This window comes from Diceros bicornis, chromosome 31, assembly GCF_020826845.1.
Source record: "Diceros bicornis minor isolate mBicDic1 chromosome 31, mDicBic1.mat.cur, whole genome shotgun sequence".
NCBI lineage: Eukaryota > Metazoa > Chordata > Mammalia > Perissodactyla > Rhinocerotidae > Diceros > Diceros bicornis.
Window position 1 is genome coordinate 173,560 of NC_080770.1, and position 25,214 is coordinate 198,773.

Genomic DNA, 25,214 nt, shown 5'->3' on the forward strand with positions numbered 1-25,214 from the left:
GGGTGGCAATGCCTTCTCATTGGCTGAGCTGTGGAGGCTTTTCTTTGTTTTTTTTTTTTTAATTTTGAAGTACACCCTTTTTTTTTTTTTTTGAGGAAGATTGGCCCTGAGCTCACATCTTTTGCCAATCTTCCTCCTTTTTTCCTTTTTTCTCCCCAAAGCATCAGCAGGTAGTTGTATGTCATAGTCATACATCCTTCTAGCTCTTCTATGTGGGACACTGCTTCAGTGTGGCTTGATGAGCGGTGTATAGGTCTGTGCCCAGAATCCAAACTGGTGAACCCCAGGTCTCTGAAGCAGAGAGCACGAACTTAACCACTACACCACTGGGCCAGCCCCTGCAGAGGCTTCTCATTGGCTGGGTTGTTGCCTGGTGGGGAGAGAGTCTTCCCTCAGTAGTGAAGTAGTTGTACTTCCTGCCAAGACGCAAGCGTCCCTCTCTTCCTGTTTGGTGACATTGATGATGTGTGATGGGGTGAGCGCTCCCCCGGCAGGCCTTCCCCATCCGGTGTAGTTGATGTTTCTTTATTAATTTCCACAGTGCAGAAAAGACTCATGCTGGCTCAGATCAGAGGTGCGAGAAACAAGGGTCAACATTTGAATTAGTCCAGCCTTGAAGGCCTGGGAGAGCTTCAGCCATCCTCCTCGTGGGATCTGGATGCAATCTGAAGGAGGATCCCTCCAGGATGGTGGTCCACAGGGGACCCAACAGTAACTGGGAGAATGGGAACGTCTGGGCTTCTGCTGCTGCCCAACCTTTCTGTGAGGAGAACAAGGGTGTTTTCCCAGGGTTTTCTCAGGGTGTGGGAGGGGACTCAGTTGCTAGAATTTGGGGTATTTCCCATTCCATTGGGCCTTGAGATGAAGCTGGCTTCTGGCGTGCTCTCCTCCTGTGTGCTTCAGCTGAGCTGGCAGAATCAGACACCAGGGGAGCATTTTAATCCTTCTACCCTTTATGGAAATTAATGAAAGAAACATTAACTAAACTGGATGGGGAAGGCCTGCAGTGGGAGCTCTCGTGCCCATCACACATCATCAATGTCACCAAACAGGAAGAGAGGGACACTTGCATCTCAGACAGGAAGTACAACTACTTTACTACTCAGGGAAGATTCTCTCTCCACCCGGCAACAGTCCAGCCAATGAGAAGCCCTGCAGCTCAGCCAATGAGAAGCCGCTGCCGCCATGACCTGTTACTCTCTGCCAATGGACTTTCCTTTAGAACAGTCCCTCCCTCTCCCCCCTTTACTCTGTAAAGGCAGCTCATCTCTTTTGTTTGTTGGATTTGGCTATGGTTCGCCATGGCATGCACATCTGGAATTACAATTCTTTTGGCTATTCCCGAATAAACTCATTCTGAGATAAAACAGGCAAATTTCCTTTTTAAGTTGACACCTTCCAGGTTCTTCTGGCTGCTCCAAGAATTCAATTGACATGACACAGATTAAGAGGAGGAAATCAAATTTAATTTCATATGTATGGGGGCCTCATAAGAAAAATGAGACCCAAAGAAGTGACCAAAGCAGGCAGCTTTTGTACCTTTTGGACAAAGAAACAATAAACTTGTGAAGAACTGACAAGACAAACCCTTGGGTACTAATTAATGAAGAAACTAAGCAGAGTTTGTTTTGTGAAAATTAATAAAGGGAAACCTCATTTAAAATGGAGTCAGGAGGCCAACAGGGGGAGGTGCCATGCAGTGCCACTCTCAGTCAATTACAGGAAAGAATGTGGATTACAGACAGAAATGTACATGGCATCCCAAACAGAACTCGAGGACCCCAGCAACTCAGCCAGTGAGAAACCATCACCACCCTGAACTCCTGCTTTTCTCCAATGGATTTTCATTCAAAACAACCCCTCCCAATTTCCTCTTTTTTCCCTATAAAATAACGTTCCTCTCCTTTGATTGTTGGATTGGCTTATGGTCTGTGATAGCACGCATATTCCGAATTACAATTCTTTGGCTATTCCTGAGTAAACTCATTTTGCTGGTAAACAAACTGGCTGTTGTATTTTTAAGGTTGACACCCCCATTGGTGGGAAGGCTGCAGGGGACCTGACTCAGGGAGTCCACAGTTCACGCTGCAGAGAAAGCCCCAGCAGTCCCTGCTCTTCAGGAGGAGGAGAAATCCCTGCCCTGACCTGGAAATCAGCTCCCTCACCTAGTTCTGTCGTGGCCTCCAGATGTGTGGGCACCTGGGAGTGCTCCAGGGCAGACCCTGCCCACAACCAGCCGGGCAGGTGCAGTGGGAGCTGGGGAGGCCATAGCTTCCCCATCCTCCCCTGTGCACCCAGACCCCAGCTGTGGATTCTCCACACCCCTCAGCCACACCCTGTTACCTGTCCTCAAAAGTAGTGCCCTAACTCCAAGAGGTGGCTGGAGGGTTGGGGACGTCCGGGGAAACGTGGGAGCACACGGGGGACATCTCTTATCCCCGGTGGTCCCACCTGTGGGAGCAGGAAGGGGGGCAGGTCCATGGAAGGTGGGTCTTGGGGGATGGGATGTTGACAGACCCGCCCCTCTGGGGCCGGGGACTCACTGCGTCGGGGGGAGGGCCCACGGCGCCCCCTGCCGACGGACAGCGCAGACCCGCAACGAGTCACCCCAACCCCAGCCCCGGTGGACAGGAGGAGCCCACATTCTCCTGTGGTGCAGCCTCATGAAGGTCACTCAGCATTGGGCCTAACCCCATCTGAGCTTCCGTGACCTGGGATGAGGGTCCTGCTAGGGGGCGACCCTCTCGCGCAGCCCGCAAAGAGCCCCTGATCCCGAGCTTTTGAAAAGTTGCAGGTGAGGCCTGAGGCATCATGCAGGCTCAATTGCAGGTAAGCAGGAAGGTCCTGGGTGCTGACCACTGGGCTCTCGAGGGCCCAGCAGGGAGCAGCCTTAGTCCTCGAAGCCGCACCGCCAGCTATGGTTCCGAAATGGGTGGGCAGGGCGCCGTGAGTCGCCTGGGGGTGGGCGGGTCTTGGGTGCTGCGAGCTGGGGAGGAGGGGAGGTGGGCGGGGTGGGCACATGGGCGGGGCCTGCTGTGGGCCGGGCGGGCTGTGGGCGGGGCCGGATAGGTGGGCGGGGCGGACAGGTGCCGGGCTGCAGAGGTGAGCCGCGTTCCTAGAAGTCATTTCCAAACAGCACTCGGAGAGAATATTCTCTTCCCGCTTTGCCTGCGGTGAGCCTGGAGGCAGACGGCCGGGCCGGACTCCTGAAGATGCACAGCACATGTTTGTCCCGAGGGGGGCCGAGAGCAGAGAGGACAGATGTGCTCCTGAGCGGAGGATGATCTGGCCCGCCGTGTCCACCGGAGCCAGGGTCGGGGTTACTGGACCCGGGTCTGGCTGTCTTCAGGCAGGAGACACCGTGAGCCCCTCCCCCGTCGGAGCGAATTCTTCCCAAACTCAAGGGGCCGGTGGCCAGCGTGCCCTCCTCCAGGACCCGCCTGTCGGGAGCCTGTGCCCCATCGTGCCCCCACACGCGGGACGCTAGGGAGAGCGTCACCCCGAGCACACCCAAGGCCCATCCTGGGGACTCCGCCCAACAGCTGTCTCCTGGAGTTAGGCCGCTGATTTTCGGGGCACATAACGGGGGTGTGGGTGAGATATGGAGGGGACCCTGGCAGACCAGCCCCACTGGATCTGGGAAGGACGCACTCGGAGGCGGAAGGGCCCGCGGTGCCCCTTCCCGGCCGACAGTGCAGACTCGGGTCCGGTGACGCCCACCCTGGCCCCAGTGGACAGGAGAGCCCCCATTCCCCGAGGGCAGCCATCATGAAGAGTGGTAACACAGCACTGTCACATAAAGTTGAGCTTTATTGAGTACAGGTGTAGACAGGTCTGTCTGTGCAAACTGCTGTAGAAAGGGGTGGGGGTAAAGGGACAGGGCCAACAGCCCCAGGATGCGAGGCCAGCAGGGATGGTGGGGATGGGGCCACGGCCATGGGCAGCTAGAAGTAGCCTCTGCCCTCCTGCATGGACTTTAAACTTGTAGGAAAATTATCATGCAGACAACTCCCACGATGAAGCCAATGTTCAGAATGATGCCCAAGACTAGGGCCCAGATGTTCAGGCACTTGGCAGTGGACGCATAGCTCTGGGCCCCAGTCATGTCGCCCACCATCTTCCGGTCCCTAGACTGGGGGAGAAGAGAGGTGAGAGGGACTTGGAGGGGTTCTGGTGAGAGCCAGGTGCTACGACTCACGTCCTCCCCTGGCTGGTCCCTGCCCAGAGCAGCCTCCACCTGCCCTTCACCCACATGGGGAGCCGCCATCCCCGGCCCCTGAGCCTGAGCAGGACAGCACCTGATGGGCCCCCTCCCGGCTTGGGCCTCCATCTCCTTCCTCACAGCCTCAGCCTCTCCACGAGGCCTCAGACTCCTCCTCCCTCTGCTCTGGCCTCTTCGCTGGCCACACACCCCACCAGTGTCACAGTCTTTGTGTGTGTGAGGAAGATTAGCCCTGAGCTAACATCCGATGCCAGTCCTCTTGTTTTTTGCCAAGGAAGATTGGCCCTGGGCTAACGTCCCTGCCCATTTTCTTCTACTTTAGATGGGATGCCGCCACAGTGTGGCCTGACAAGCGGGGTGTCGGTGAGCGTCCCCCAGGATCCTAACCTGTGAACCCCAGGCTGCTGAAGTGGAGAGTGCGCACTTAACCACTGCACCACCGGGCCGGCCCCGGGTCAGAGTCTTCTGAGTACCTTTTCCTTTAACTGGAGCAGACTTGAGGTCTGAATTCGAAGTGTGAAGCATGTAATTTCGCTAACTAGTCTGGGAAGGAGAACTTGGGGATTAGGGAGACATAGGCTTCCCCAGCCATCCCCACGCAGCCTCGCCCTGTTCCCTCACTGCGAGATCCCCCAGCCACACACACACACACACACACACACAATATGAGACACACACCCAAGGCCTCCCCACACCTCAAGCGCCATCTCTACAGGCTCGCTCACACACACTTTCTGGAGAATCCCCCATGCACCCACCCACCTTCACGGAGTAGGCATATGCCACGAAGCCCAGGCAGCACCAGTTCATGAAGATGGTGTTGAACAGGGACCAGACGACGTGGTCGGGCACAGAGATCTCGGTGGGGATGTTGATCACAGTGGTCGTCAGGGGAGCTGAGCTCTGGGGCTCCCCCAGCACGGACACCCCATGCTCCTCCTTGAGCATTTCATAGGTCGGGGGGACACCGGTGCGGGTGCCACTGATGAAAGTCTGGAAAGTGCGGTTCATGGCGCCGGGACAGAGCAGCTGTGGTCGGGATTCCGGATGGTGCTCAGTGGGCCGTCTCTTTCCCCAGTAGTTGCTGTTTCTCAGAAGTTTCTATTTCCTGGCATTGGGAAATTAGGAACTGGCTGCGCACCAGGAGGGCGGAACAAATAACTGAGTGTCAAGTTACTCTGGGGCAGGGTGGGAGGAAGGGCTGTGGTCTGAGGAGGGGCTTCCTTTCCCAGGCACTCAGGTCTGGTCCTGGTCCTGCTGACCCACTTCCTCATTTAGGGGAGTGGGTGGGCCCTGGGGACTTTTCCCCAGCCTGGAAGTCACCCACGCTTTCCCCCACTCAGCCCCAAGCCTGCTGCAGCCCCCCACTGTCCCCAGGCAGGGCCCCCAGCAGGCCCTCATTCAGACTCCACACTGAAGGCCCAGAGGGCGTCCCCTGCCCCCAGAGCCCACACCTGGGCTGTCACAGGCCTCATCTCTGAAATCCCTTGTCCTTTCCTGGCTCTGAGTCCATGCTCCAGGTGGGGTTGGGTGTTTCCTGGTTGCAGATCAGGACCCAGCAGCCTGTGTTGCCTGCCCCCGAGGAGCCTTCCAGGCCCTCGTCCCAGGGTCCCCCAGGAACAAGAACACTGGGCGCTCTGTGAGGTGAGGAGGCGGCTGTGAGGGGAGACAGGACGACTCGGGGGCATTTGGCAGCAGCTCCAGAGCACAGGGCCAGCATCTCTGTGCAACCTCACCCCCCTCCTCCCTCCTGTGACCCAACATTTCCCATGGGTGTTGTTGGGGTGGCGACAGGAGGAAGCTCCAGCGTTGGCAGGATGGCTCCTGGGCTGGAAGGCTTGTGCCCCCTTCTCCGGGAGAGGGTCAGGTCAGCTCAGTAGCCAGGACACAGCTCCATTTAAGACAGAAGGATCAGGTTGTTCTCATTGTTGTCTGCAGTCCTCACCAGAGGACCAGGCTGTAGGAGGCCGATGGCCAGGCCTGCACTGTCCTGTTAGGAGCTGTCGCCTTTACCTGCTGGCCCCGTTGTGTCAAGGCTCCCAGACCAGCCTACAGCTGCCCCAGTGGCTCCCACACCACCCAGAGGTCTGGGTCTCCCACTCTGGGGCCTCCTCCAGGTCTCCAGGTTCTGATCATTTCCACCCTTTCCCTGGGTTCCCCTCAAGGGTGTGTGCAGGGAATTTGATACCCCAAAATGTGTCTCTTTACTTTGATTATTTTTCAGAACAAAAGTCTCTGAAAGAAACTTTGACCTCCCCCCAACTGCCTAAAAGAATTTAAGATAGAAGGCCTGTTCCAGGAAGGAGTTAATAACATGAGATAACTACGGTATAATGTAAAACGGGTGTGCTAGAAAGACACCAGCAAGCCCATTTTTATCAAAATCCTGTCTTTCAGGTCACATTGTCTATAGATGGCCCAGTGAACACTTATTTAACAAACATTTGCACTTCCATCTCCATGTAAATTGTCTTCCTCCTCCTCTGAAGTCCCCAACCACTGCCCCCAACATCCTCTTTTGTCTTTAGCTGAAGATGGTATTTAAGGTGGTGGCTTCAGCCGTTCTGGCGAGTTACCTAGTTTTCCTGGGCTTCTCCCATGTATACATGTTATTAAACTTTGATTTTCTCCTGTTATTCTCTCTTGTCAATTTAATTCTTAGACCAGCCAGAAGGACCTAGGGGGTAGAGGGGTTGTTTTGCTCCCCTACAGTTTGGCGACTTGGACGGGATAAAACTTCACTGGCTGGACGCTGCTGGCTCCTGGACCACTGCAGCTGAGAGATCCTGGACCCCTAACAAGAGCCAGCAGGAGGTAAAATTTCTTACCATGTCAGTTTCCCAGATCTCTACCTGCAGGGTCCAGTGGAAGTGAGAATGGTGAGTTTCTTCCTTTTCTACATTTAGATTAGCTGGAGAAAGTGTTGGTGAAGCTAGCTTCTTGCACTCAGCAAGTCTGGGAAATTTGGTTTGAGTACTCATTGGTTTATTGATCCTTCTCCTCCCAGAGATGGTCACTATTTTTCCTTGTCGCTGTCCTTTGTGTCATTTGTCATAAAAAGGGAAAACCATAGGGCAAGACACAGACACATCTATAAGCCTGTTGTCTGGGAATATGTGCATGACGTGAAAGCTGCTGCCAAGGGCGTCTTGGAAGTCAAAAAGGCCGCAAATTTGGTGGGCACGAGTTGACTCGTTAAGAGTCATTAGGGCGCTTGCCACCTCAAAAGACTCCCAGGATAGGATAAGTTGGTCCTGGAATAGGATAGATGACACAGGTCCCCCACCAACATCAAGAAAATGTCCATGCAACAAGATACTCTAAAGCACACACAATCCCCAACCCCGTGGCACCTCTCTTCTAGGTATTGATCTGGTGCCAAGAGACCCAAAGCTCAGCTAAAGCTGTTAATGTGCATGTAAGGTGAGGTTTCTCCTTTTGTCTTGTTCTGTCTTGAGAGCTGGGCTTTGTGGCTTTTCTGGTCTCCGCCCCCAGGGGACGCACCTACCGCATGCAGCTTGGCGGCCAGTTGCATAGACTGGGGTGCCGAGACACACTCTCTTTGTCTGGCTGTGTCAGCTCTAGGGCAGTTTGACACAAGGGGTTCTGGTAGCTTTCATTAGGGGCCTTTGTTGTCTCAACCTTCGTTCCTTGTTAATGCTGGCACCTTACTGCCTGTGCAATGAAGGCCTCTGCTTTCTTAGACTATTTCTGGGAGGGAACTTTCTGGATCTTGTGAGTGCTGCTTCTTTTGCACTCTCTTTTGGGATGCTTCGTGCATCCATGGTTAAGCCATAAAAAAGGCTTATTGGTTTGAGTTGCTATTAAGATCCTACTCATCAATGTGGGCAGATGATGGATCATTTCAATTGGAAAAATCTCCCAAATTTGAAAATAAAATTTTGAGAGCTCTTGTCATAATTGTTTTATTGATACCTATGAAAAGACCAAATTAAAAAGGAAATACAAAAAAAATAATGACCAGCCTTAAGACCCTGACTCAGGCTACAATTAAATTGAGAAAATGTAAAACTATAAGTGTTCATAAGATTATAAAGCTTGGAATGTTTTAGCTAATTTTATATAAAAAGGTTATATCAACTTTGCCTGAGTGTGGTTTGTTTGTTTGCTTGTTTGTTTGTTTTTTGAGGAAGATTGGCCCTGCACTAACATCTGTTGCCAATCTTCCTCTTTGTCTTTTTTCTCCCCAAAGCTGCAGTACCTAGTTGTGTATCATAGCTGTGGAGTTGTAGCTCTTCTATGTGGGACACCACCTCAGCTTGTGGGCTTGATGAGCAGTGAGTAGGTCCGTACCCAGGATCTGAACCAGTGAACCCTGGGCCACTGAAGCAGAACGCAAGAACTTAACCACTACACCACAGGGCCAGCTCTGCTGAGTGTGTTTTGAAAATGTCTGGCTGGGAATGCTTCCCCTATCCAATATTATAAGACTGAGATCCGTGATAACATCCTATTGAAAGCTATGTTTAGAAGTATAAGGGTTGATGGAATTAAGTGATTGCATCTCTTTTCCATGATTGTATTATAGATTGTATTGTGGGGATAGACACTGTGTCTCACTGGGGAACTTTCCCCTGCCTGGTGGGAGGACAGCATATAAATCTGCCCTTCAGACAACATTAATTAAACATATTAAAGGGAAGTCAATAGGATTGCCTGAGCCCACACAGTATGAGATAAAAACTAGAGGCTAATATCAGGTGCTAATGAAAAAGATAATAAAAGCCTCCCCCCCACGGTAAATTGGTCTAGGGTTAAATTGTACACTTAGAAAGAAGGCCTTTGTTAAATGCTTTGTGTAGACTTTTAAAGGTGTGATACATTGTCTTAAAGTTTTAAAACATTAGCCGTGGAGTCTGCGTGTGTGTGTGTGTGTGTGTGTGTGTGTGTGTGTGTGTGTGTGTGTCTATATGTATGTTATATATGTGTGATATTTTATCCCTGGATGGTATGGCCAAAATTAAGAACTCTGTATAATTGGCTTAAAGTAAGCGCTTACATAAATTACTTCTAAATGTAGTAGAAACCAACCCAAGTGTCATTCAAGTTAATGTGATGTAAACTAATCTTTGGTAAATGAAAGCTTGTCTAAATTCGTTGGCTTGATTACAACAGGCATGTCTGCAGAGTTACTAGCATTGGATTTGATGCTGACATGCAGCCTTTATTAGTCAAATAAGCTCACGGTCTCTGTTACAAATCTGTCAGCAAAACAACAGCCTAAAATGACAAGCTGACTTTGTCTAATGTCTCATGAAGTGTTTTTAGGGAATCTAAACATAATTATTGGACACAAGTAAACTGAATAGATGTAAGAAAGATAAAATTTTGGGGGTGAACTTTTTAACAACAATTACGTATTGTGGTATATGTACTTAACAACTTTTTGGTAACCTGAAACTTTGAAGTTTTGCTAGGTTTAATTAAATGACTGAAATTTTATTGAATATCTAGATCATTACCAAGTAAGATAAAATATTAGACATTAATTACTAAATACAGGTTTGTGTACTTTTGGCTTCTTATTACAGAGAAACTAAAAGATATTTGGGTCTATTAGTAAACATGTCCTGTGTTTCATTAAAAGGATTGCACTACGAAGTAGCATGTTTCTAGAAATTATAAAAAGTATTTATAAATTTGCCAAGCCACAGAATGCTAATGTAAAAGACACTTTATAATTGCTTACTTCTTAGTTTTCACCAAAAATTAAAATTTCTAAGGGTTAAAAATTCTATTTAATATATGTGATTAAAGCTACTAAAATTAAAAGGGAAATATCTTTGTATTCAAGGAAAGTAAGATGTATGTTTTCAGTACAGAAGGTATAAGAAATAAAGATATTTTTGTTTGTTAAAAAAGGTTATAGAAAGTTTATTGGAGAAAAGCTCTGAGAAAGGAATTCTGTAGATGGTCAAGGTGGCTAAGATTAAAATGAATTCAATTAAGTGAACAAATTTTAATGTCAAAAGTAAGCTGGTGCAAGATTAGAATTTGGTTTTTTCCCCCTCTCTTAAAAGGATAATTTTCATAAACTTTTAGTCTGCTCTTGATAAAGAGATTATGAAAGAGAAATGATAAAGAGATTTTTCTTTGAGTAGTCTACTGGAAGGGTACGGATTTTATGTTTTATCAAAATAAATTTGCTGTAGTGTTTTTATCCAGTCTTTAATCACAGGACAGCTATTTAATTTTCTGTATTTGCCTGAGAATCTTTAATTGTCACCATGGTTAAATGGATAACTAAGCATTGTTTCATAGGGACCTATGATATTGTGTAGGTAAATGTTATCAATATAAGTGTTTTAAAAATTATATAACATCCCTCCCCCAAAAAAAGAAGAAAAGAAAAAGAATTATATAACATCCCTAAAATTCTGATCTGTGCTAGTTGTCAGTCATAATTCTAGTTCTGCTTTTGCAAATATGTTTCATCTTCAGAGAGATTCATGGAAAGGACTCTGACATTTACTCTAGAATACAGGTTTCTGATAAACTTTCAGATCATAAAACTGCATGGGGTAAGAAGTTACAGAACTCTAATGGAAAAACTGATGACTTCATGAAACTGCTAACAGAAGATCAAGAGTTGGTTAAACATGGGACTAAATGAACTGATGAGGATGATTATAACTCTTATGACATTTTGTTTGAAATAGTGATGATTTTTTAATGTTTTGTTCTTTCAGATTTAAGGAAATCTTTTTCTCTTTTCTCTTAAGCTAACTATAACTTATAACAATTGGATAAATTATACTTTCATAAGGGGAATTGAAGCATTTATATTTTTCTCCCTACCTAATCCCTCCAGGATTTGAAAACTCTTGGTGAGTAAATATTCTTATTTTCATGGCAATATAGCTGTTTTTACGTAAGTTCAATAAGAATTTGTTCTCCTTATAACAGGACAAAATTGAAAATGTTGGTTATATTACCAAAGCTTTGACTGGAATCTCATATTTGAGAGAAACATACATATACCTGGATATAACTGAGCTTTAAGAAACAAGGATTGGACTTTAGGGAATAAAGCCGCTTGGAAATATTGGACTGGTATTTTGCTTACAGGGTTCCCAGCAAGCTTTCCAAGTGGGTAAAGAAGGTCACTTCCCTGGCAGGTACAAGGAACCTCAGGATGTTTTGGGGGAACCTCAAGAGAAGAGAGGAATTCACCCAAATCTATAGGTATTACAGGCAGAGTCTGATGACAAGTCCTTGTTCTGGCTTTCCTGGCCTCCAGAGGCCTTTACAATTCAATCTGAGATTCCTTATAAAAAGTCCCAGCAAAGCAAATTTAAAAGAGCCTATATAATCAGTTGCTATTCTTGCTGTACTTATGTCAATAATTGGGCTAAGTTTATTGAAACAAGACTTATTTTACAAACCAGTTAGTCTTAATTTGGCTATCTTTGATAAAAATGAAAGTGATTTTAGAGAGAAAAATTATGTCTCAGTGGAAACTATAGTATATATGTTTCAGTGGAACTATAGTATACATTTGTAGATATTAGATTCGAGTTCTGTTAATTGTCTTTTAGGTTTTTCTTTTATACCTGTAAACTGGACTGGCTCCTGAATTATTCTACTGTCCTGAAATATCTAGCTACAAATCTCCAAATTAACATTTTCAATTTTTTCCATCATTTTCATTTGGAATCATTGAGAACTAAAATCATACTTGTTTCTGAAGCCCTGCAAACTGAAGGTGGATAATTTGACATAAACTTTGTAGAGATCACCACGGTAGCATGCCTGTTGCTGTATAAGTTACTCAAAGGATACCTGAACGCCCGATGACATCATCAGAGTCATTTCAAACTGCAAAAGGTGCTTCAACTCTGACATCTAGAAATCTTCTTGATTGACTGTCCCCTAGACTCAGAAACTGGTTTATGATTTGATCCAACCATTAACCTTTTTTTCTTTTTGTTTCCATAGAAATGCTTCCTATTAAATACCTGATTTCTTGCTTATACAATGTAGGCCTAACTTTGGGAGCCCACCTGCATCACTGCCTCCTGAAATGAATTTAACTGGACTGACCTGTCCCCAGGACTAAGAGACGTGTTCACTGAGATGGAACAATCTACAAACTCAGCTTCTGGACCGTGAAGCTTCTGACAGTTTCAAAGCTGGGACTGTGGGGAATCAGAATTGGTCACCCCAATTGGCCACTCTCTTTGCCTTGAGTATTTTTAAGAACAAAAGACTCTGAAAGAAACTTTGACCTTCCCCCTTTGAAAGGTCAATTTCACTGATTGAAAGTAAGAGACTAACTGCCTAAAAGAATTTAAGATAGAAGGCCTGTTCCAGGAAGGAGCTAATACCATGAGATAACTAGGGTATAATGTAAAATGGGTGTGCTAGAAAGGCACCAGCAAGGCCATTTTTATCAAAGACCTGTCTCTTGGGTCACATTCTCTACAGATGGCCCAGCAAAGGATTGTTTAACAAACATTTGCATTTCCGTCTCCATGTGAATTGTCTTCCACCCCTCTGAAGTCCCAAACCACTAACCCCAAGATCCTGCTTTGTCTTTAACTGAGGATGATTTTTAAGGAGGTGTCTTTGGCCATTTTGGCCAGTTACTCGGTTTTCCTGGGGTTTTCCCATGTATGCACGCTATTAAACTTTGTTTTCTCCTGTTATTCTGTCTCATGTCAACTTAATTCTTAGACCAGCAGAAGAACCTAGAGGGTAGAAGGAGTCTCTTCCTCTACTGAAGGTGTCAGCTGCTTCCTGCAGTTGCCAGCCCAGGGCTCCCCCATCACACGTTCCTTGTTAGAGCCTCCATGTGGAAATACCTAGTGTGGTTCTGTGTTCCTGCTGCGCCCACACTGACCCAGAAGGCTGTCCCACCCGACTGAGCTGACGATGCACACAGGGGAAGTAGGGGCATTGGAGGGAGAGAACTGCCCCTGGAGCCTGGTGTGGGGGGAGGTCTGTGAGGGGTGGGGAGGGCGCCTGCAGGCAGGGTGGGCTGCTGCTGTTCAAACTCCTGATGGGCTGCCCTTGCCAGTGTCTGTGGGACACACTGCCCCTGTGGGCCGTTCAGGCCAACATGACGTCCTGCTCCTGGAGCGAAGCGATGGGCAGCAGCCACCCAGGTGCAGCTTCTCACCAAGTGGCTGGTCAAGGAGACAGAAACAACCTGGATGCAGAGGAACAGGAAAATGTGGTGAAACGCTTGCCAAGTGGTGTGTTTTGAGTAATGAGGACTTTTGTCTTATGTGACATCAGTGATTGATAGTCTCCAGGACTTAATTTTAATCACAGCTGTGTTCAGAATCCACTCACAAATTCCTGGAAGTTGAACTCCTCTGCTACAGGACGTTCGCCAGGCCACGGAATCTGGATTTATCCTGAAAGTAATATGTAATATCTCAGGCTTTGTGTCCCATCCTCCACCTGCCTCCTGAGGCCTCCAACCCAGCCCCTTGGCCCCACCTTCCACTCTTTGCCCTGCCGGCTACTGGCCTCTCCCCGTCCAGGTCTCCATGTGTCTTCCGTCAGTGTCCACTTCTCCCTACACAAAGAGGTTCTTGAAGCTGTAAATATTTACAAAGAATAGCAAAAAAATGTCTTACCTAGCTTGTTTCATGTCCTGAGGGCTTGGCTTAATAGTCTTCAGGTTGGAGACCCCAAAATACGGTCGGACAAGATGCAGTTGTACCCCATTTTGCAGCCAGAGATAGTCACACAGAAATGTGGGTTGCCATCCCTTCACGGCTAAGGGTCCTACCCAACTGCTGCCAGCTTCAGGGGAATCACATTGGCCAGTAGAAGGAGTGTTCCAATTAGATAAGATAATTTAAGAAGTGTACTTAAAAGCAAAGACTTCAAAATGCCAAAATAACATTACTGAAAGTTTTATTGCAAAAAGCTAATAAAAATTAAGTTGTAGAAGGTACCTAAAGGAAAATATATTAGGCCATGACTTTATAGACACACCCATAATCTACTCCCAAAGTTAACGAGACTCTGAGAGATTTTCAGGAGACTCCTACGTTAAAGATTATTGGAACTGTTCAGTACTGCCAGGTAGTTACTGTTTGTCCCTGCTAACCTGACAAGGTATTAGAAAGAATTTAGCAACTTACCATCAGATATTCAGCCAAACTGGAAGCTGATGTTCAGAGCCTGATAAGAATTCTCTTTCCAGGCCTTATTTCCTAAGTTAACATAAAACTAAGCACCCAGAGGGAAAGAAGAAAATTAGGGATGATGTACTTGGACAGGTAGAAAAACTGTCCTCAACTTACAAACTCTCGTGAGACTGGAAAAGCAGCTCTAGAGGCAGATCAGATTCCAGTTCCTTTATCTCAAAAAGGATTATTGCCTTGTCTCTCTGGGAACTGTTATCCGGCCCATCACCACTTCCTAAGACTGAAGAAAAGAAAAAAGGAAAAAGGCCAGAAAAACAGCCATAAGAGCACCGTCTGCCAAAATCTGGCATCTTAAGTGTCTTCTCCACAAATATTAGTAAAAGAGGCTTAAAACAAAATTTGCATTCATAACTAGGGAGCCTTGAATTATATTACTGTACCTGATTCATGGCAGTAATTTTAAAACAATTGCTGTGGAGTCTCTGTGTGTGTGTGTCTATATGTTTGTTATATTTGTGTAATATCTTACCTCTGGATGGTACAGCCAAAATTAAGAACTTTGTATAATTGGCTTAAAGTAAGCACTGACATAAATTATTTCTAAATGTAAATGCAACTAACCCAAATGTCTTTCAAGTTAATGTGATATGAAATAATCTTTGGTAAATAAAAGTTTGTTTAAGTTTGTTGGTTTGATTAAAATAGGCGTGTCCTAATTTACCAGCATTGGATATGATGCAGACATACAGCCTTTATCCTATGTTTCTTGGTCAAATAAGTTGATGTTATCTCTAGCACAAAACTGGTTAACAAAAAAAATAACTTAAGGGGCCGGCCCGGTGGCGCAAGCGGTTAAGTGCGCGCGCTCCGCTGCGGCGGCCCGGGGTTCGCTGGTTCGGATCCCGGGCGCGCACCGACGCACTGCTTGGTAAGCCATGCTGTGGCGGCGTCCCATATAAAGTGGAGGAAGATAGGCACCGATGTTAGCCCAGGGCCGTCTTCCTCAGCAAAAAAAAAAAAGAGGAGGATTGGCGGATGTTAGCTCAGGGCTGATCTCCTCACAAAAAAAAATAAATAAATAAATAAATAAATAAATAAATAAATAACTTAAAATGATGGCTAATTTTGTCTAATGTCTCATGAAATTTTGTAGGCAATTTAAATAATTATTAGGAACAAGTAACAAAATAGATGTGAAAAAAGTAAAAGTGTTGGGTAAACTTTTTAACAATAATTATGTGTTATGGCATGTGTATTTAAATTAACTTCCAAAATCTTTCTGGTAACTTGAAACTTTGAAGTTTTGCTAGGTGAAACTAAATGATTAAAAAACTCATTGGGTATGTGGGTCATTTTCAAATAAGATAACACACTGAAACACTATCGCTAAACTTGTATAAGTTTTTCTACTTTTGGTTTCTCATTACAGAGAAACCAAGGTTTTAATAGACTAATTTGGAGTCTATTAAAAATATGTCTCATATTTTATTGAAATATTGTACTATGAAGTAGCATGTTAAAAGGTATTTATAAATTTGCCAAGCCACAGAATGCTAATGTAAAAGACAATTTATAATTACTTCTTAGTTTTCACTAGAAGTTAAGGTCTATAATGGTTAAAAATTCTAATTAATATATGTGATTAAAGTTACTAAAAATTAATAAGAAAACATCTTTGTATTCAAGGCAAGATGTAAATAAGATATAAAAGTAAATAAGATATAAAGAATGGAAATATTTTTGTTTGTTTTGTTAAGAAAGATAAATTTGTCCCAAAGTATTAGGAGGAAAAAAAAGAAGAAAGGCATGAGACAAATTCTGAATGTAAAAAGAAAGTTATAGAAGGTTCATTGAAGAGAAGCCCTGAGGAAACAGTTTTATGCATTGTCAAGTTGGCTAAAATTAAAATAAATTTAATTAAGTACATAAGTTTTAATATCAGAAGTAAGCTGGTACAAAAATTAGAATTTGGTTTTCTCTACCTCTTAAAAGGGATAATTTTCTTAAACTCTTAGCCTGCTCTTGATAAAGAGGGTATAAAAGATTTTTCTTTACCTTTGAGTAAGCTTACGTAAAGGACAGAGATCTACGTCTTGTTAAGGCAATTTCTTAGGTTCAAAAAGACTGAGGTCTCTCTAATAAGATTTTTTTTGACTGTTTTAGTGCTCTCTTTGCCCTTGACTGTTTCTGTTGTCACTTTGTTTGAAGGGGTAACTAAGCTTTGCTTCACTGCAAAAAGATTAGCGACCCCTTGATCTTGTCTGATCAAGTGCTTTAAGACCTTTTGATATTTTTGACAAGTTCTCCAAAATTCATATCCTAAATAAAGTCTTTCTTTTGACTTTTCTTTCTTTGAGAATTTTCAAAGGGACCTTGAGATTTCTCAAAGAAGTTTGTTCTCTCTTCCTAGAAAGAGGTAGATACTAATTAGGCTTTTTGGTATGCTAAATTGCCTGGGAAGCACTTGAAGTAAATGATGATAAACCTTCTTAGGTTTACATAGGTAGACATTTTTCACTATCTTAACCCTGCTACCTTGCTTCCAACATAACAAGAAGAAGTCATGACTACATTCTATTATCTAATTTGGTTTACAGATGTGTCTTACTCAAATGATAAGCAAAAATGTTATCAAGCTGGATATGCTGTGCAGCCTCGAGAATGCCTGCTACTTTCTATTAACTCTGATAACCCAGTAAAAATTTCCTTCTGTAGGCTCAAGAAATCACCACAGAAGAAGAGAAATAAAAGTGGCAACAAAAGGGGGAAAACAATACTTTTGGAAACTTTCTCCCACAGTGGCTCATAAAGCCTATACTCGTGCTATATGCCCAACATGTAATCTAGGAAAACTATTTCATGAATCACAAGGCCACGTTGCGCTTCCTAAGGGACTCTTTGAGGTATGCCAATTGGACTTTGTCCAAATGCCACCATCACAAGGATATAAATATATCTTGGTAATGATCTATATGTTCTCACATTGAATTGAGGACTTTCCTTGCAGAAGAGCAATGGCTTTAAGTAAATTATTATTGGAAAAGATAATTCCTATTTGGAGACTCCCTAGTGAGTTCTCCAACCTGAAGACTATTAAGCCAAGCCCTCAGGACATGAAACAAGCTAGGTAAGACATTTTTTTGCTATTCTTTGTAAATATTTACAGCTTCAAGAACCTTTAGTTTGAGCAGTTGTGCCGGAAGTTGGCGAGCTTGACTCTTTAAAAATGTCTCTGTCATCTGGCTCTTACAAAGGAGCCCCACAGTGGCCACTGTAATTTCAAGTTATCCCAGGTTATCTTGCCAGCCATTTACAGCTATCCTTATTTCATTAAGCGCTTGCAAGTTTTCAGCATGAAGCCAGCCGGAGTTCTGGGGGGCGGCTCCCCATTTGGGAATTAGTTGGCCTTTAGAAACTTGACTTCCTGTTTTTCTTTTAGTTTCATTTTACTATAAAGTCGGAACAATTTCTAGGGACAGTGTAGTGGGTCAGAAATGTGCTGCTTGTGAGTGTTACTCCCTAAAGAAAGGTTGCAAACAGTCTCTTACGTGCCTCGATTGCTCCTGCCAGAAGTCTAAGACTGCTGTGGGGGCTTGGAGTGAGGGTGACCAAGCCTCACATGCGCTTCCCCGGACGACCCTTTAATTAATTAACGTGAATGATAGTGGAGTTCCCTATGGGACCGCTGCACGTCTCGAGGCTCCACCTCAGACACTCCCACTAGGTTCTCAGTCGCCTGAGAACGCCTTACAGCTGGAGGAGCTGGAGTCCCTTCTCTTCGGAGCTGAACAAATTCAGACTCTCATTTCTCTATTGAACAGTTTGTTCAGGCTTTATAAGCACAATTCTTTCCAATTTAAGCCAAATTAAAAAGGTCAGCCTGCCCCATTCACTCCCAAGTTCCCCCCAGGCTCCCCTGGCCTAGGACATTCCCGCTAGGTTCCTCTGACCTGGGGTATGTACTGGTACCCCCACAAGACACCTAGTCTTAGGCCTTGAAACAGCTCAAATAAACTCTGGGCCATCAACTTAAAATAAGGAGGTCCGGGTTTCATGAGAACCCCTGAGGGTCCCCTGAAGAATACAGTGATCTGGGGGCTCAATGGGCCCCTATTGTTTCCGAATGCTGGTTCAGTGTAGATTCCAGGTGGTCTCCGGTGGGTGTCTCTGAAATCCTGCCACAACTACACCAAGAAATGTCAACGCAAATACTCCATAACCAATCTATAAATCCAAATTAGGGAGAGTTTATTATTAGCCAGATCTGAGGACTGTAGAACGGGGCCTTCCTTCCCCAAGGAAGGAAGGGCGCCAAGAAGTGTGGTGTGCAGAGCGGTTATATACTGTGTTGGAACAAAGAGCATACATCATATTTGACAGGGATATCCGCTTTACAACAGTCAGGAGATTGCTTTGCTGGCACAGCGGGTCAGTGGTCAGCAGGTCAGTGGTCACAAGGTGAGCACAGCAGGTCGGTAATTAATCCTTCAAGTCCAGGAAGAGACCCTCCTTCCTAATGTAATGCTGATATGAGGCGGAAGCTACATCCCTATCTTAAGGGGCATCATTCTTGTCTGTGGGACATTGGAAAAGTCTAAAGCAGATATACAATGCATGCTCGACAGGCCACATCAGGCCCTATTGGGAAAAAAAAGTCAGGCTGAATTAGTTTTAAACCACATGGCTTCCTCATATCCTCCAGTGTATCCTATCTCATGTCATTTATTTATCACACATGGATCGGCCCACAGGGGGAGTGTGTCCCACAGACACTAGCAAGGGCAACCTATCAGGACTTTGAACAGCAACAGCCCACCCGGGCCTGCAGGCACCCTCCCCACCCCTCACAGACCACCCCCTACACCAGGCTCCAGGGGCAGTTCTCTCCCTCCAATACCCCCTACTGCCCGTGTGTGCAACGTCAGCTCAGTCAGGTGAGACAGCCTTCTGGGTCAGTGTGGGCACAGCAGGAACAGAGAACCACACTAGGTGTTTCCACAGGGAGGATCTGACACAGGAATGGGTGACAGGAACACCTGTCTCGGGGAGCCCCGGGCTGGCAACTGTAGGAAGCAGCTGACACCCTTGAGGGGAACCCAGGGAAGGGGCTGAAATGATCAGAACCTGGAGACCTGGAGGAGGTCCAAGGGCAGGAGACCCAGACCTCTGGGTGATGTGGGAGCCACTGGGCAGCTGGAGGCTGGTCTGGGAGCCTTGATCCAACGGGGCCAGCAGGTGAAGGCGACAGCTCCTAACAGGACAGTGCAGGCCTGGCCATCGGCCTCCCACAGCCTCGTCAACTCAGTGCCTGACTTCAGCTTTGATTGCTGAGGCATCTGCTCAAGGAAGTCTGTCTGGAATAAACACTTTGGAATAAATCCTTTATTTTAGAGATCCTGGTTGATTTAGATGACCAGCCTTTGGGCTGCTTGTTTGTCCTCTCTCCTCCTGTGCTTTAAAGTCTCACTCTTATGTTTTAAATTCAGCAATAAAGAGTGAGCCCTGGGAACCCTAGACTCCACCCTCAACCCCCTTGTCTCTCTCTCTCTGTTTACCCACGACCTCGCTGTATGGCCCCGGGCGTGCCTCCTACACTCCAGGACTTGTAAGTAATAAACTTTTTTTCTTCCACATGTTCCCTGAAGGTTATTGCTGAAGGGCATCTTGCAATCATAGTAAGAACCACAAGGGCCAGTCTAGGCGTAATATTTGTTTAGAAAGGGGAGGTTGACCCAATGTGAGGATGTGCCAACCACCATTTATTTCTATTCCAGCTCACATCCAGGGAGTGGGGAATACCTGCTGGGAGGGGCCAGGGGGCCCCTGAGAGTTTGATTGGGCCTGGAGCCCCCTGATTCCTTGGCCCTCATGCACCCCACGTGAAAGAGGGGCAAGGATGATGCTTTGCCTGTCGAGATACTGACCTGGGCCCTGAGTCCAACACTCCTACCATGTCTCGATTCCCTCCTCCTCAGGGTCCATTACCAAGGACCAGCCACGTGCTCCTCTGGGGGCAGCCTGAGGGATGGGCCTTGGCACATGGCCATGGTGTGGCAGCATCCTTCCCCCTGAGGGCTCTACCTTCATTCAGTTATGGGATCAGGTCTGAAGCCCAGTTCACCACAGAGGCCCAGGGCAACGAGCCTTGTTGAGATCTTGCATCAGTTTCCTAGTCTGCCGTCCTTGCTTCCTCGGCTAGCGGAGGCTGAGGAGCATCTCGTCATCTGTCCGTCTACGTTGCCCCCAGGACACAGCCCATGAACGTCTCTAGAACTCTCTGCTGGTCAGGTCCTGTGGCTGCACTCTGACGTCCTAGTAGGAGATGACTGATCCCACTGGCCTCCACGCCCCCGCGGTCACTGCCTTGTTCCCTGTGGGCGTCTCCCAGCACCGGTCCTGGGGCAGAGGAGGCCACCACCTACTGCACCTGTTGAGTGGGGTGTCCCCAGCTCTCCTGCCGGGCAGCTTTACCTGCTCCAGCCTGCAGGTCAGCATGGAAGCCCTGGCAGGACAGCAGGAGACGGGGTGGTCACCCCGAGGGGGCTCCAGGAAACGTGGGAACGTGAGGCCCCCACTGAATGTGGTGGACACGTGAGAGCTGCTACCCATGGCAGAGGCAGGACGAGAGGTGAGGTTGTGGACGTGCCGGACGGAAAGTTAGTCAGATGCAGGAAGGTCCATCCAGCCCTGTCCACTGGGCCCAGGTCAGGGTCGCCTGATCGGGGTCTGGGCTGTCCGTTGGCAGGGGACACCGTGGGCCCCTCCCCCCTCGCAGTGAGTCCTATGACCCGGGGGGAGGGGGAGTCCGTCAGCATCCTCTTCTCCACGACCCGCCTTTCCTGGGCCTGTCCCCATCATGCTCCCACAAGTGGGACCACTGCTCTCGCAGGTCCCCCCGGAGGACCCCAACCTGACCCCCGGCTCCTGGAGTTAGGGCACTGCTTTTGGGAACAGGTAACAGGGTGTGGGTGAGGGGTGCGGAGAATCCACAGCTGGGGTCTGGGTGCACAGGGGAGGATGGGGAGGCTATGGCCTGCGAGCTGGTTGTGGGCAGGGTCTGCCCTGGAGCATCCCCAGCTGCCCACATATCCAGGGGCCATGGTGGAACGAGGTAAGGAGTGGATCTCTTGGTCAGGGCAGGGTCATCCCAGGTAGTTGGCCAGGACTAGGAAGGGCTTGACGCTGAGGACGGCTGCTCCTCACTGCTCCAGCTGGCCCTGTCCCCCCAGGACACTGGCTGCCCCCACCCCTCACCCACAGGGGAGCAGGACAGAGCCTGGTGGGCTGGAGGAGGCAGCAGCAGGATGCAGCAATGGCTGGATCGCCCAGGAGGGGCGGGGAGGGCCAGGGCTCCATCTCCATCAGCCGAGCCCACAGATGCAAAACCCATGGCCTTCCCACAGGGTTTGAGCTGCCCGCCTTCACCCAGCACCGCGGCTCCCAGCCCCCCGAGAGTCAGGGAGGCTGGTCCTTGGGGAAAAGGGTGTTCTGGACATAGTGTGCCCTTGAGTCAGGACGCAGACCTTGGGGAAAGAGGGAGCCCCGTCCCAGGACCCGGGTCCAGCTGTTGCTCCCAGCAGGAGGCTGGAACCAACACAACCTGAGGACATGCCCTGTCCCCCTCAGAGCAGCACAGCAGGTGGGCAAGGGAGGAGTGGGCCCAGTCTCGGGGGCAGGCTGGGGACTCTCAGCAGGGCCCCTGCCCATGGGACATCACAGCACCGTCACAGGCAAGTGGGCTTTATTGAATCTAGGTGTAGACAGGTCTGTCTGTGCAAACTGCTGTAGAAAGGGGTGGGGGCGAGGGGGTAGGGCCAACAGCCCCAGGATGCGAGGCCAGCAGGGGACAGTGGGGATGGCGCCGTGGCCATGGGCAGCTAGTAGTGGACTCTGTTGCCTTGAATTCTGTTAACTCAGCGTGACTGTCCTTTAACGGCAGAAACAATGATGAAAATGACGATCACAAGGATGCCCAAGACCAGGGCAAGGATGTTTAGGAGCTTGGCGGTGGATGCATAGCTCTGGGCCCCAGTCATGTCGCCCACCATCTTCCGGTCCCTAGACTGGGGGAGAAGAGAGGTGAGAGGGACTTGGAAGGGTTCTGGTGAGAGCCAGGTGCTACGACTCACGTCCTCCCCTGGCTGGTCCCTGCCCAGAGCAGCCTCCACCTGCCCTTCACCCACATGGGGACCCCCCCCATCCCCGGCCCCTGAGCCTGAGCAGGACAGTGCCCGGTGGGTCCCCTCCCGGCTTGGGCCTCCATCTCCTTCCTCACAGCCTCAGCTTCTCCACGAGGCCACAGACTCGTCCTTCTGCTCTGGCCCCTTCACTGGCCACTCACCCTGTCAGGGTCAGAGTCTTTTGAGTACCTTTTCCTTTATCCGGACCAGACTTGAGGTCTGAATTCGAAGTGTGAAGCATGTAATGTCGCTAACTAGTCTGGGAAGGAGACTTGGGGATTATGGAGACATAGGCTTCCCAGGCCATCCCCGTGCAGCCTTGCCGTGTTCCCTCACTGCGAGATCCCCCAGCCACACACACACACACAAGAACGCACACACACACATCGTGAGACATACACACAAGGCCTCCCCACACCCCAAGTGCCCTCTGGGCTGGGGGACCTCTGCAGGCTCACACACACTTTCTGGAGCATCCCCCACCTTCACGGAGTAGGCGAATGCCACGATGCCCAGACAGCAGCAGTTCATGTAGACGGTGTTGAACAGGGACCAGACGATGTGGTCGGGCACAGAGGTCTCGGTGCGGATGTTGATCACGGTGGTCGTTATGGGAGCCGAGCCTTGGGGCATCCCCGTAGCAACCACCTCATTCTCCTCCTTGGACATGTCTTATGTTGTCTGGATGCCGGTGTGGGCACCAGTGAAGAAGGGCTGGGAAGTGCGGTCACGATGTGGAGCTACGACCATTTGTGGAGTGAGGCCCGGATGCAGGAGGATGGTCCTTGGTAGAGCTCGGCCCCCCCATCTCAGGGTCCCCTTTCCCCATCACGACTCAGTAGTTCTGCTTTCTCAGAAATTTCTATTTCCTGATGTTTTGTAAATTGGTGAATTGGCTGAGCACTAGGAGGGCAGAATAAATGACTGAATGCCAAGTTAGTCTGGGGCAGGGTGGGAGGAAGGGCTATGGTCTGGGGGGGCGCTTCCTTTCCTAGGCACTCAGGTCTGGTCCTGGTCCTGCTGACCCACTTTCTCATTTAGGGGAGTGGGTGGGCCCTGGGGACTTTTCCCCAGCCTGGAAGTCACCCACCCTCTCCCCCACCCAGCCCCAACCCTGCTGCAGCCCCCCACTGTCCCCAGGCAAGGCCCCACCAGGCCCTCATTCAGACTCCACACTCCAGGCCCAGAGGGCGTCCCCCGCCCCCAGAGCCCACACCTAGGCTGTCACAGGCCCCCTCTCTGAAATCCACTGTCTTTTCCTGGCTCTGAGTCCATCCTCCAGGTGGCATTGGGTGTTTCCTGGTTGCAGGTCAGGACCCAGCAACCTGTGTTGCCTGCCCCTGAGGAGCCTTCCAGGCCCTCTCCCCAGGGTCCCCCAGGAACAAGAACCCTGGGCACTCCATGACAGGAGGAGGCGGCTGTGGAGGGAGACAGGATGACTTGGGGGCATTTGGCAGCAGCTTCGGAGCACAGGGCCAGCATCTCTGTGCAACCCCACCTCCCTCCTCCCTCCAGTCCCCCATCATTTTATATAAGGGCCAAGGAGCTTGAGGGGCAGGATCCAGGGGAACCTGGAGAGCAGCTCACTCAGAGGGGCCTCAGGAGAGGGCAGTGCCCCCCACTGGCCAGGGCCTCCCTGAAATTACATGCTTTCCACTTCCTGCCTCAGTCCACCCCACGGAAAGATGGGGACATCAGAGCAGTGAGGTGTGTCACCTGCGGTAAGGCAGTTCCTGTGACTCAGCTGCAGTGACCACTGGGCTGTTCCCCTAACAGAACAGAGACGATGGGCGCTGTAGGCTGACCCCTGCGTCGCAGCCCTTCTCCAGCCCCCTTCCACGTGGGTGATCCTGTCTGGCTCCTTCTAGTCCCTCTTGCTCTGCTCTCTGAGAGCTCTCCCAGGTCAGGGTTCCCTCCTCGCTCTCTCCTGGAGCTTCCAAGGCCCCCAGTGCCCTCCTCCCTGGCTGGTTGTGGGAGTCAGCATTTTAAAGAAAAAGCAGTTCTCAACAGGGCCTCTTACCGGCCAAAACTGGGTAGGGAATAAATAGAGTTTTGCTTCACAGAGAAATAAGGGTGGAGAGTGTTCTTCCACGAGGGTCAGGGGAGGCTCCTTTCTCCGCCACACCCACATATCCAATGCGAGGGGCCCAGAGGTGCTGGAGGCACATCCTGGCTCCTCACCTCCTCCTCCGGATCACCTTTCTCTCTCTTCCACAAACCTGCCAGTTCCTTGGAACTCCGTCCACTTGACTCTGCCATCATTATTCCTGCCGTTCGCCAGGATTCCTGCTCCCCTCCTTCCGCGCGAAGGGAAAGAAGGCACTTCCCCACCACCTTGAATTCATACGTGATCGGGGGCTTGCTGTGGCCAGTGAAGTGAGGGTGGGGCTGAGAGGCGTTGCTCCCAGGCAAAAACGCTAAGAGATACGTGTGTTCACCACGCTCCCTGCGGCAGCCATGAGCCATGGACGCCCGTGTCAGGGGGGCCCCACCCTGGGTCCCTGGGTGAGGGCCGTACGTGGACCCCACTGCCACCAAAGACCCACGTTTGAGTGCTCGCATGAGCAGGAAACAAAGCTTTCCTTGAAGGCACTGAGATCCGGGCTTGTTCCCCGCCACAGCACAGTCTGGCTTGCGCTGACCAATGCAGTGACGCGCTGCCATGATTTAAGACGTGGAACGTGG

The 25,214-nt window shown here is 48.8% G+C and overlaps 2 protein-coding genes and 2 long non-coding RNA genes across 6 annotated transcripts; 2 read left to right on the forward strand and 2 right to left on the reverse strand.

Annotated features, from left to right (window-relative positions):
- The first annotated feature begins 2,637 nt into the window (after nucleotides 1-2,637).
- On the forward strand, nucleotides 2,638-11,707 carry LOC131394657 (uncharacterized). Of its 3 annotated transcripts, none has more exons than XR_009216212.1 (5): nucleotides 2,638-2,794; nucleotides 6,885-7,101; nucleotides 7,587-7,645; nucleotides 8,436-8,520; nucleotides 10,966-11,707. It is a non-coding gene; the product is annotated as an uncharacterized LOC131394657 (long non-coding RNA). The 3 variants fall into 3 exon arrangements; XR_009216213.1 differs by having other exon boundaries at nucleotides 6,885-7,036; XR_009216211.1 differs by having other exon boundaries at nucleotides 6,885-7,645.
- On the reverse strand, nucleotides 3,791-5,317 carry LOC131394655 (interferon-induced transmembrane protein 3-like). Its single transcript, XM_058526040.1, has 2 exons — nucleotides 4,985-5,317; nucleotides 3,791-4,132 (listed from the first exon to the last, which is right to left on the reverse strand). The coding sequence occupies exons 1-2, from the start codon at nucleotides 5,231-5,233 to the stop codon at nucleotides 3,977-3,979; spliced, it is 405 nt and encodes a 134-aa protein (XP_058382023.1). The 5' UTR covers nucleotides 5,234-5,317; the 3' UTR covers nucleotides 3,791-3,976.
- A 36-nt stretch (nucleotides 11,708-11,743) lies between the features above and the next one.
- LOC131394656 (uncharacterized) lies at nucleotides 11,744-12,891 on the forward strand. The gene is made up of 2 exons (XR_009216209.1): nucleotides 11,744-12,070; nucleotides 12,182-12,891. It is a non-coding gene; the product is annotated as an uncharacterized LOC131394656 (long non-coding RNA).
- Nucleotides 12,892-22,177: 9,286 nt separating this feature from the next.
- LOC131395480 (interferon-induced transmembrane protein 3-like) lies at nucleotides 22,178-23,322 on the reverse strand. The gene is made up of 2 exons (XM_058527337.1): nucleotides 23,013-23,322; nucleotides 22,178-22,412 (listed from the first exon to the last, which is right to left on the reverse strand). Exons 1-2 carry the CDS (start codon nucleotides 23,196-23,198, stop codon nucleotides 22,263-22,265), a joined length of 336 nt encoding a protein of 111 aa, XP_058383320.1. The 5' UTR covers nucleotides 23,199-23,322; the 3' UTR covers nucleotides 22,178-22,262.
- Between the last annotated feature and the right edge of the window lie 1,892 nt (nucleotides 23,323-25,214).

What these genes read in the sequence shown, in the direction of transcription:
- LOC131394655 (XM_058526040.1), bottom strand. Translation starts at nt 5,233, where the DNA reads ATGAACCGCACTTTCCAGACTTTCATCAGTGGCACCCGCACCGGTGTC. An exon ending in CATATGCCTACTCCGTGAAG is followed by an intron (nt 4,133 to 4,984) that starts GTGGGTGGGTGC and finishes CTTCTCCCCCAG; the next exon opens with TCTAGGGACCGGAAGATGGT.
- LOC131395480 (XM_058527337.1), bottom strand. Translation starts at nt 23,198, where the DNA reads ATGTCCAAGGAGGAGAATGAGGTGGTTGCTACGGGGATGCCCCAAGGC. An exon ending in CATTCGCCTACTCCGTGAAG is followed by an intron (nt 22,413 to 23,012) that starts GTGGGGGATGCT and finishes CTTCTCCCCCAG; the next exon opens with TCTAGGGACCGGAAGATGGT.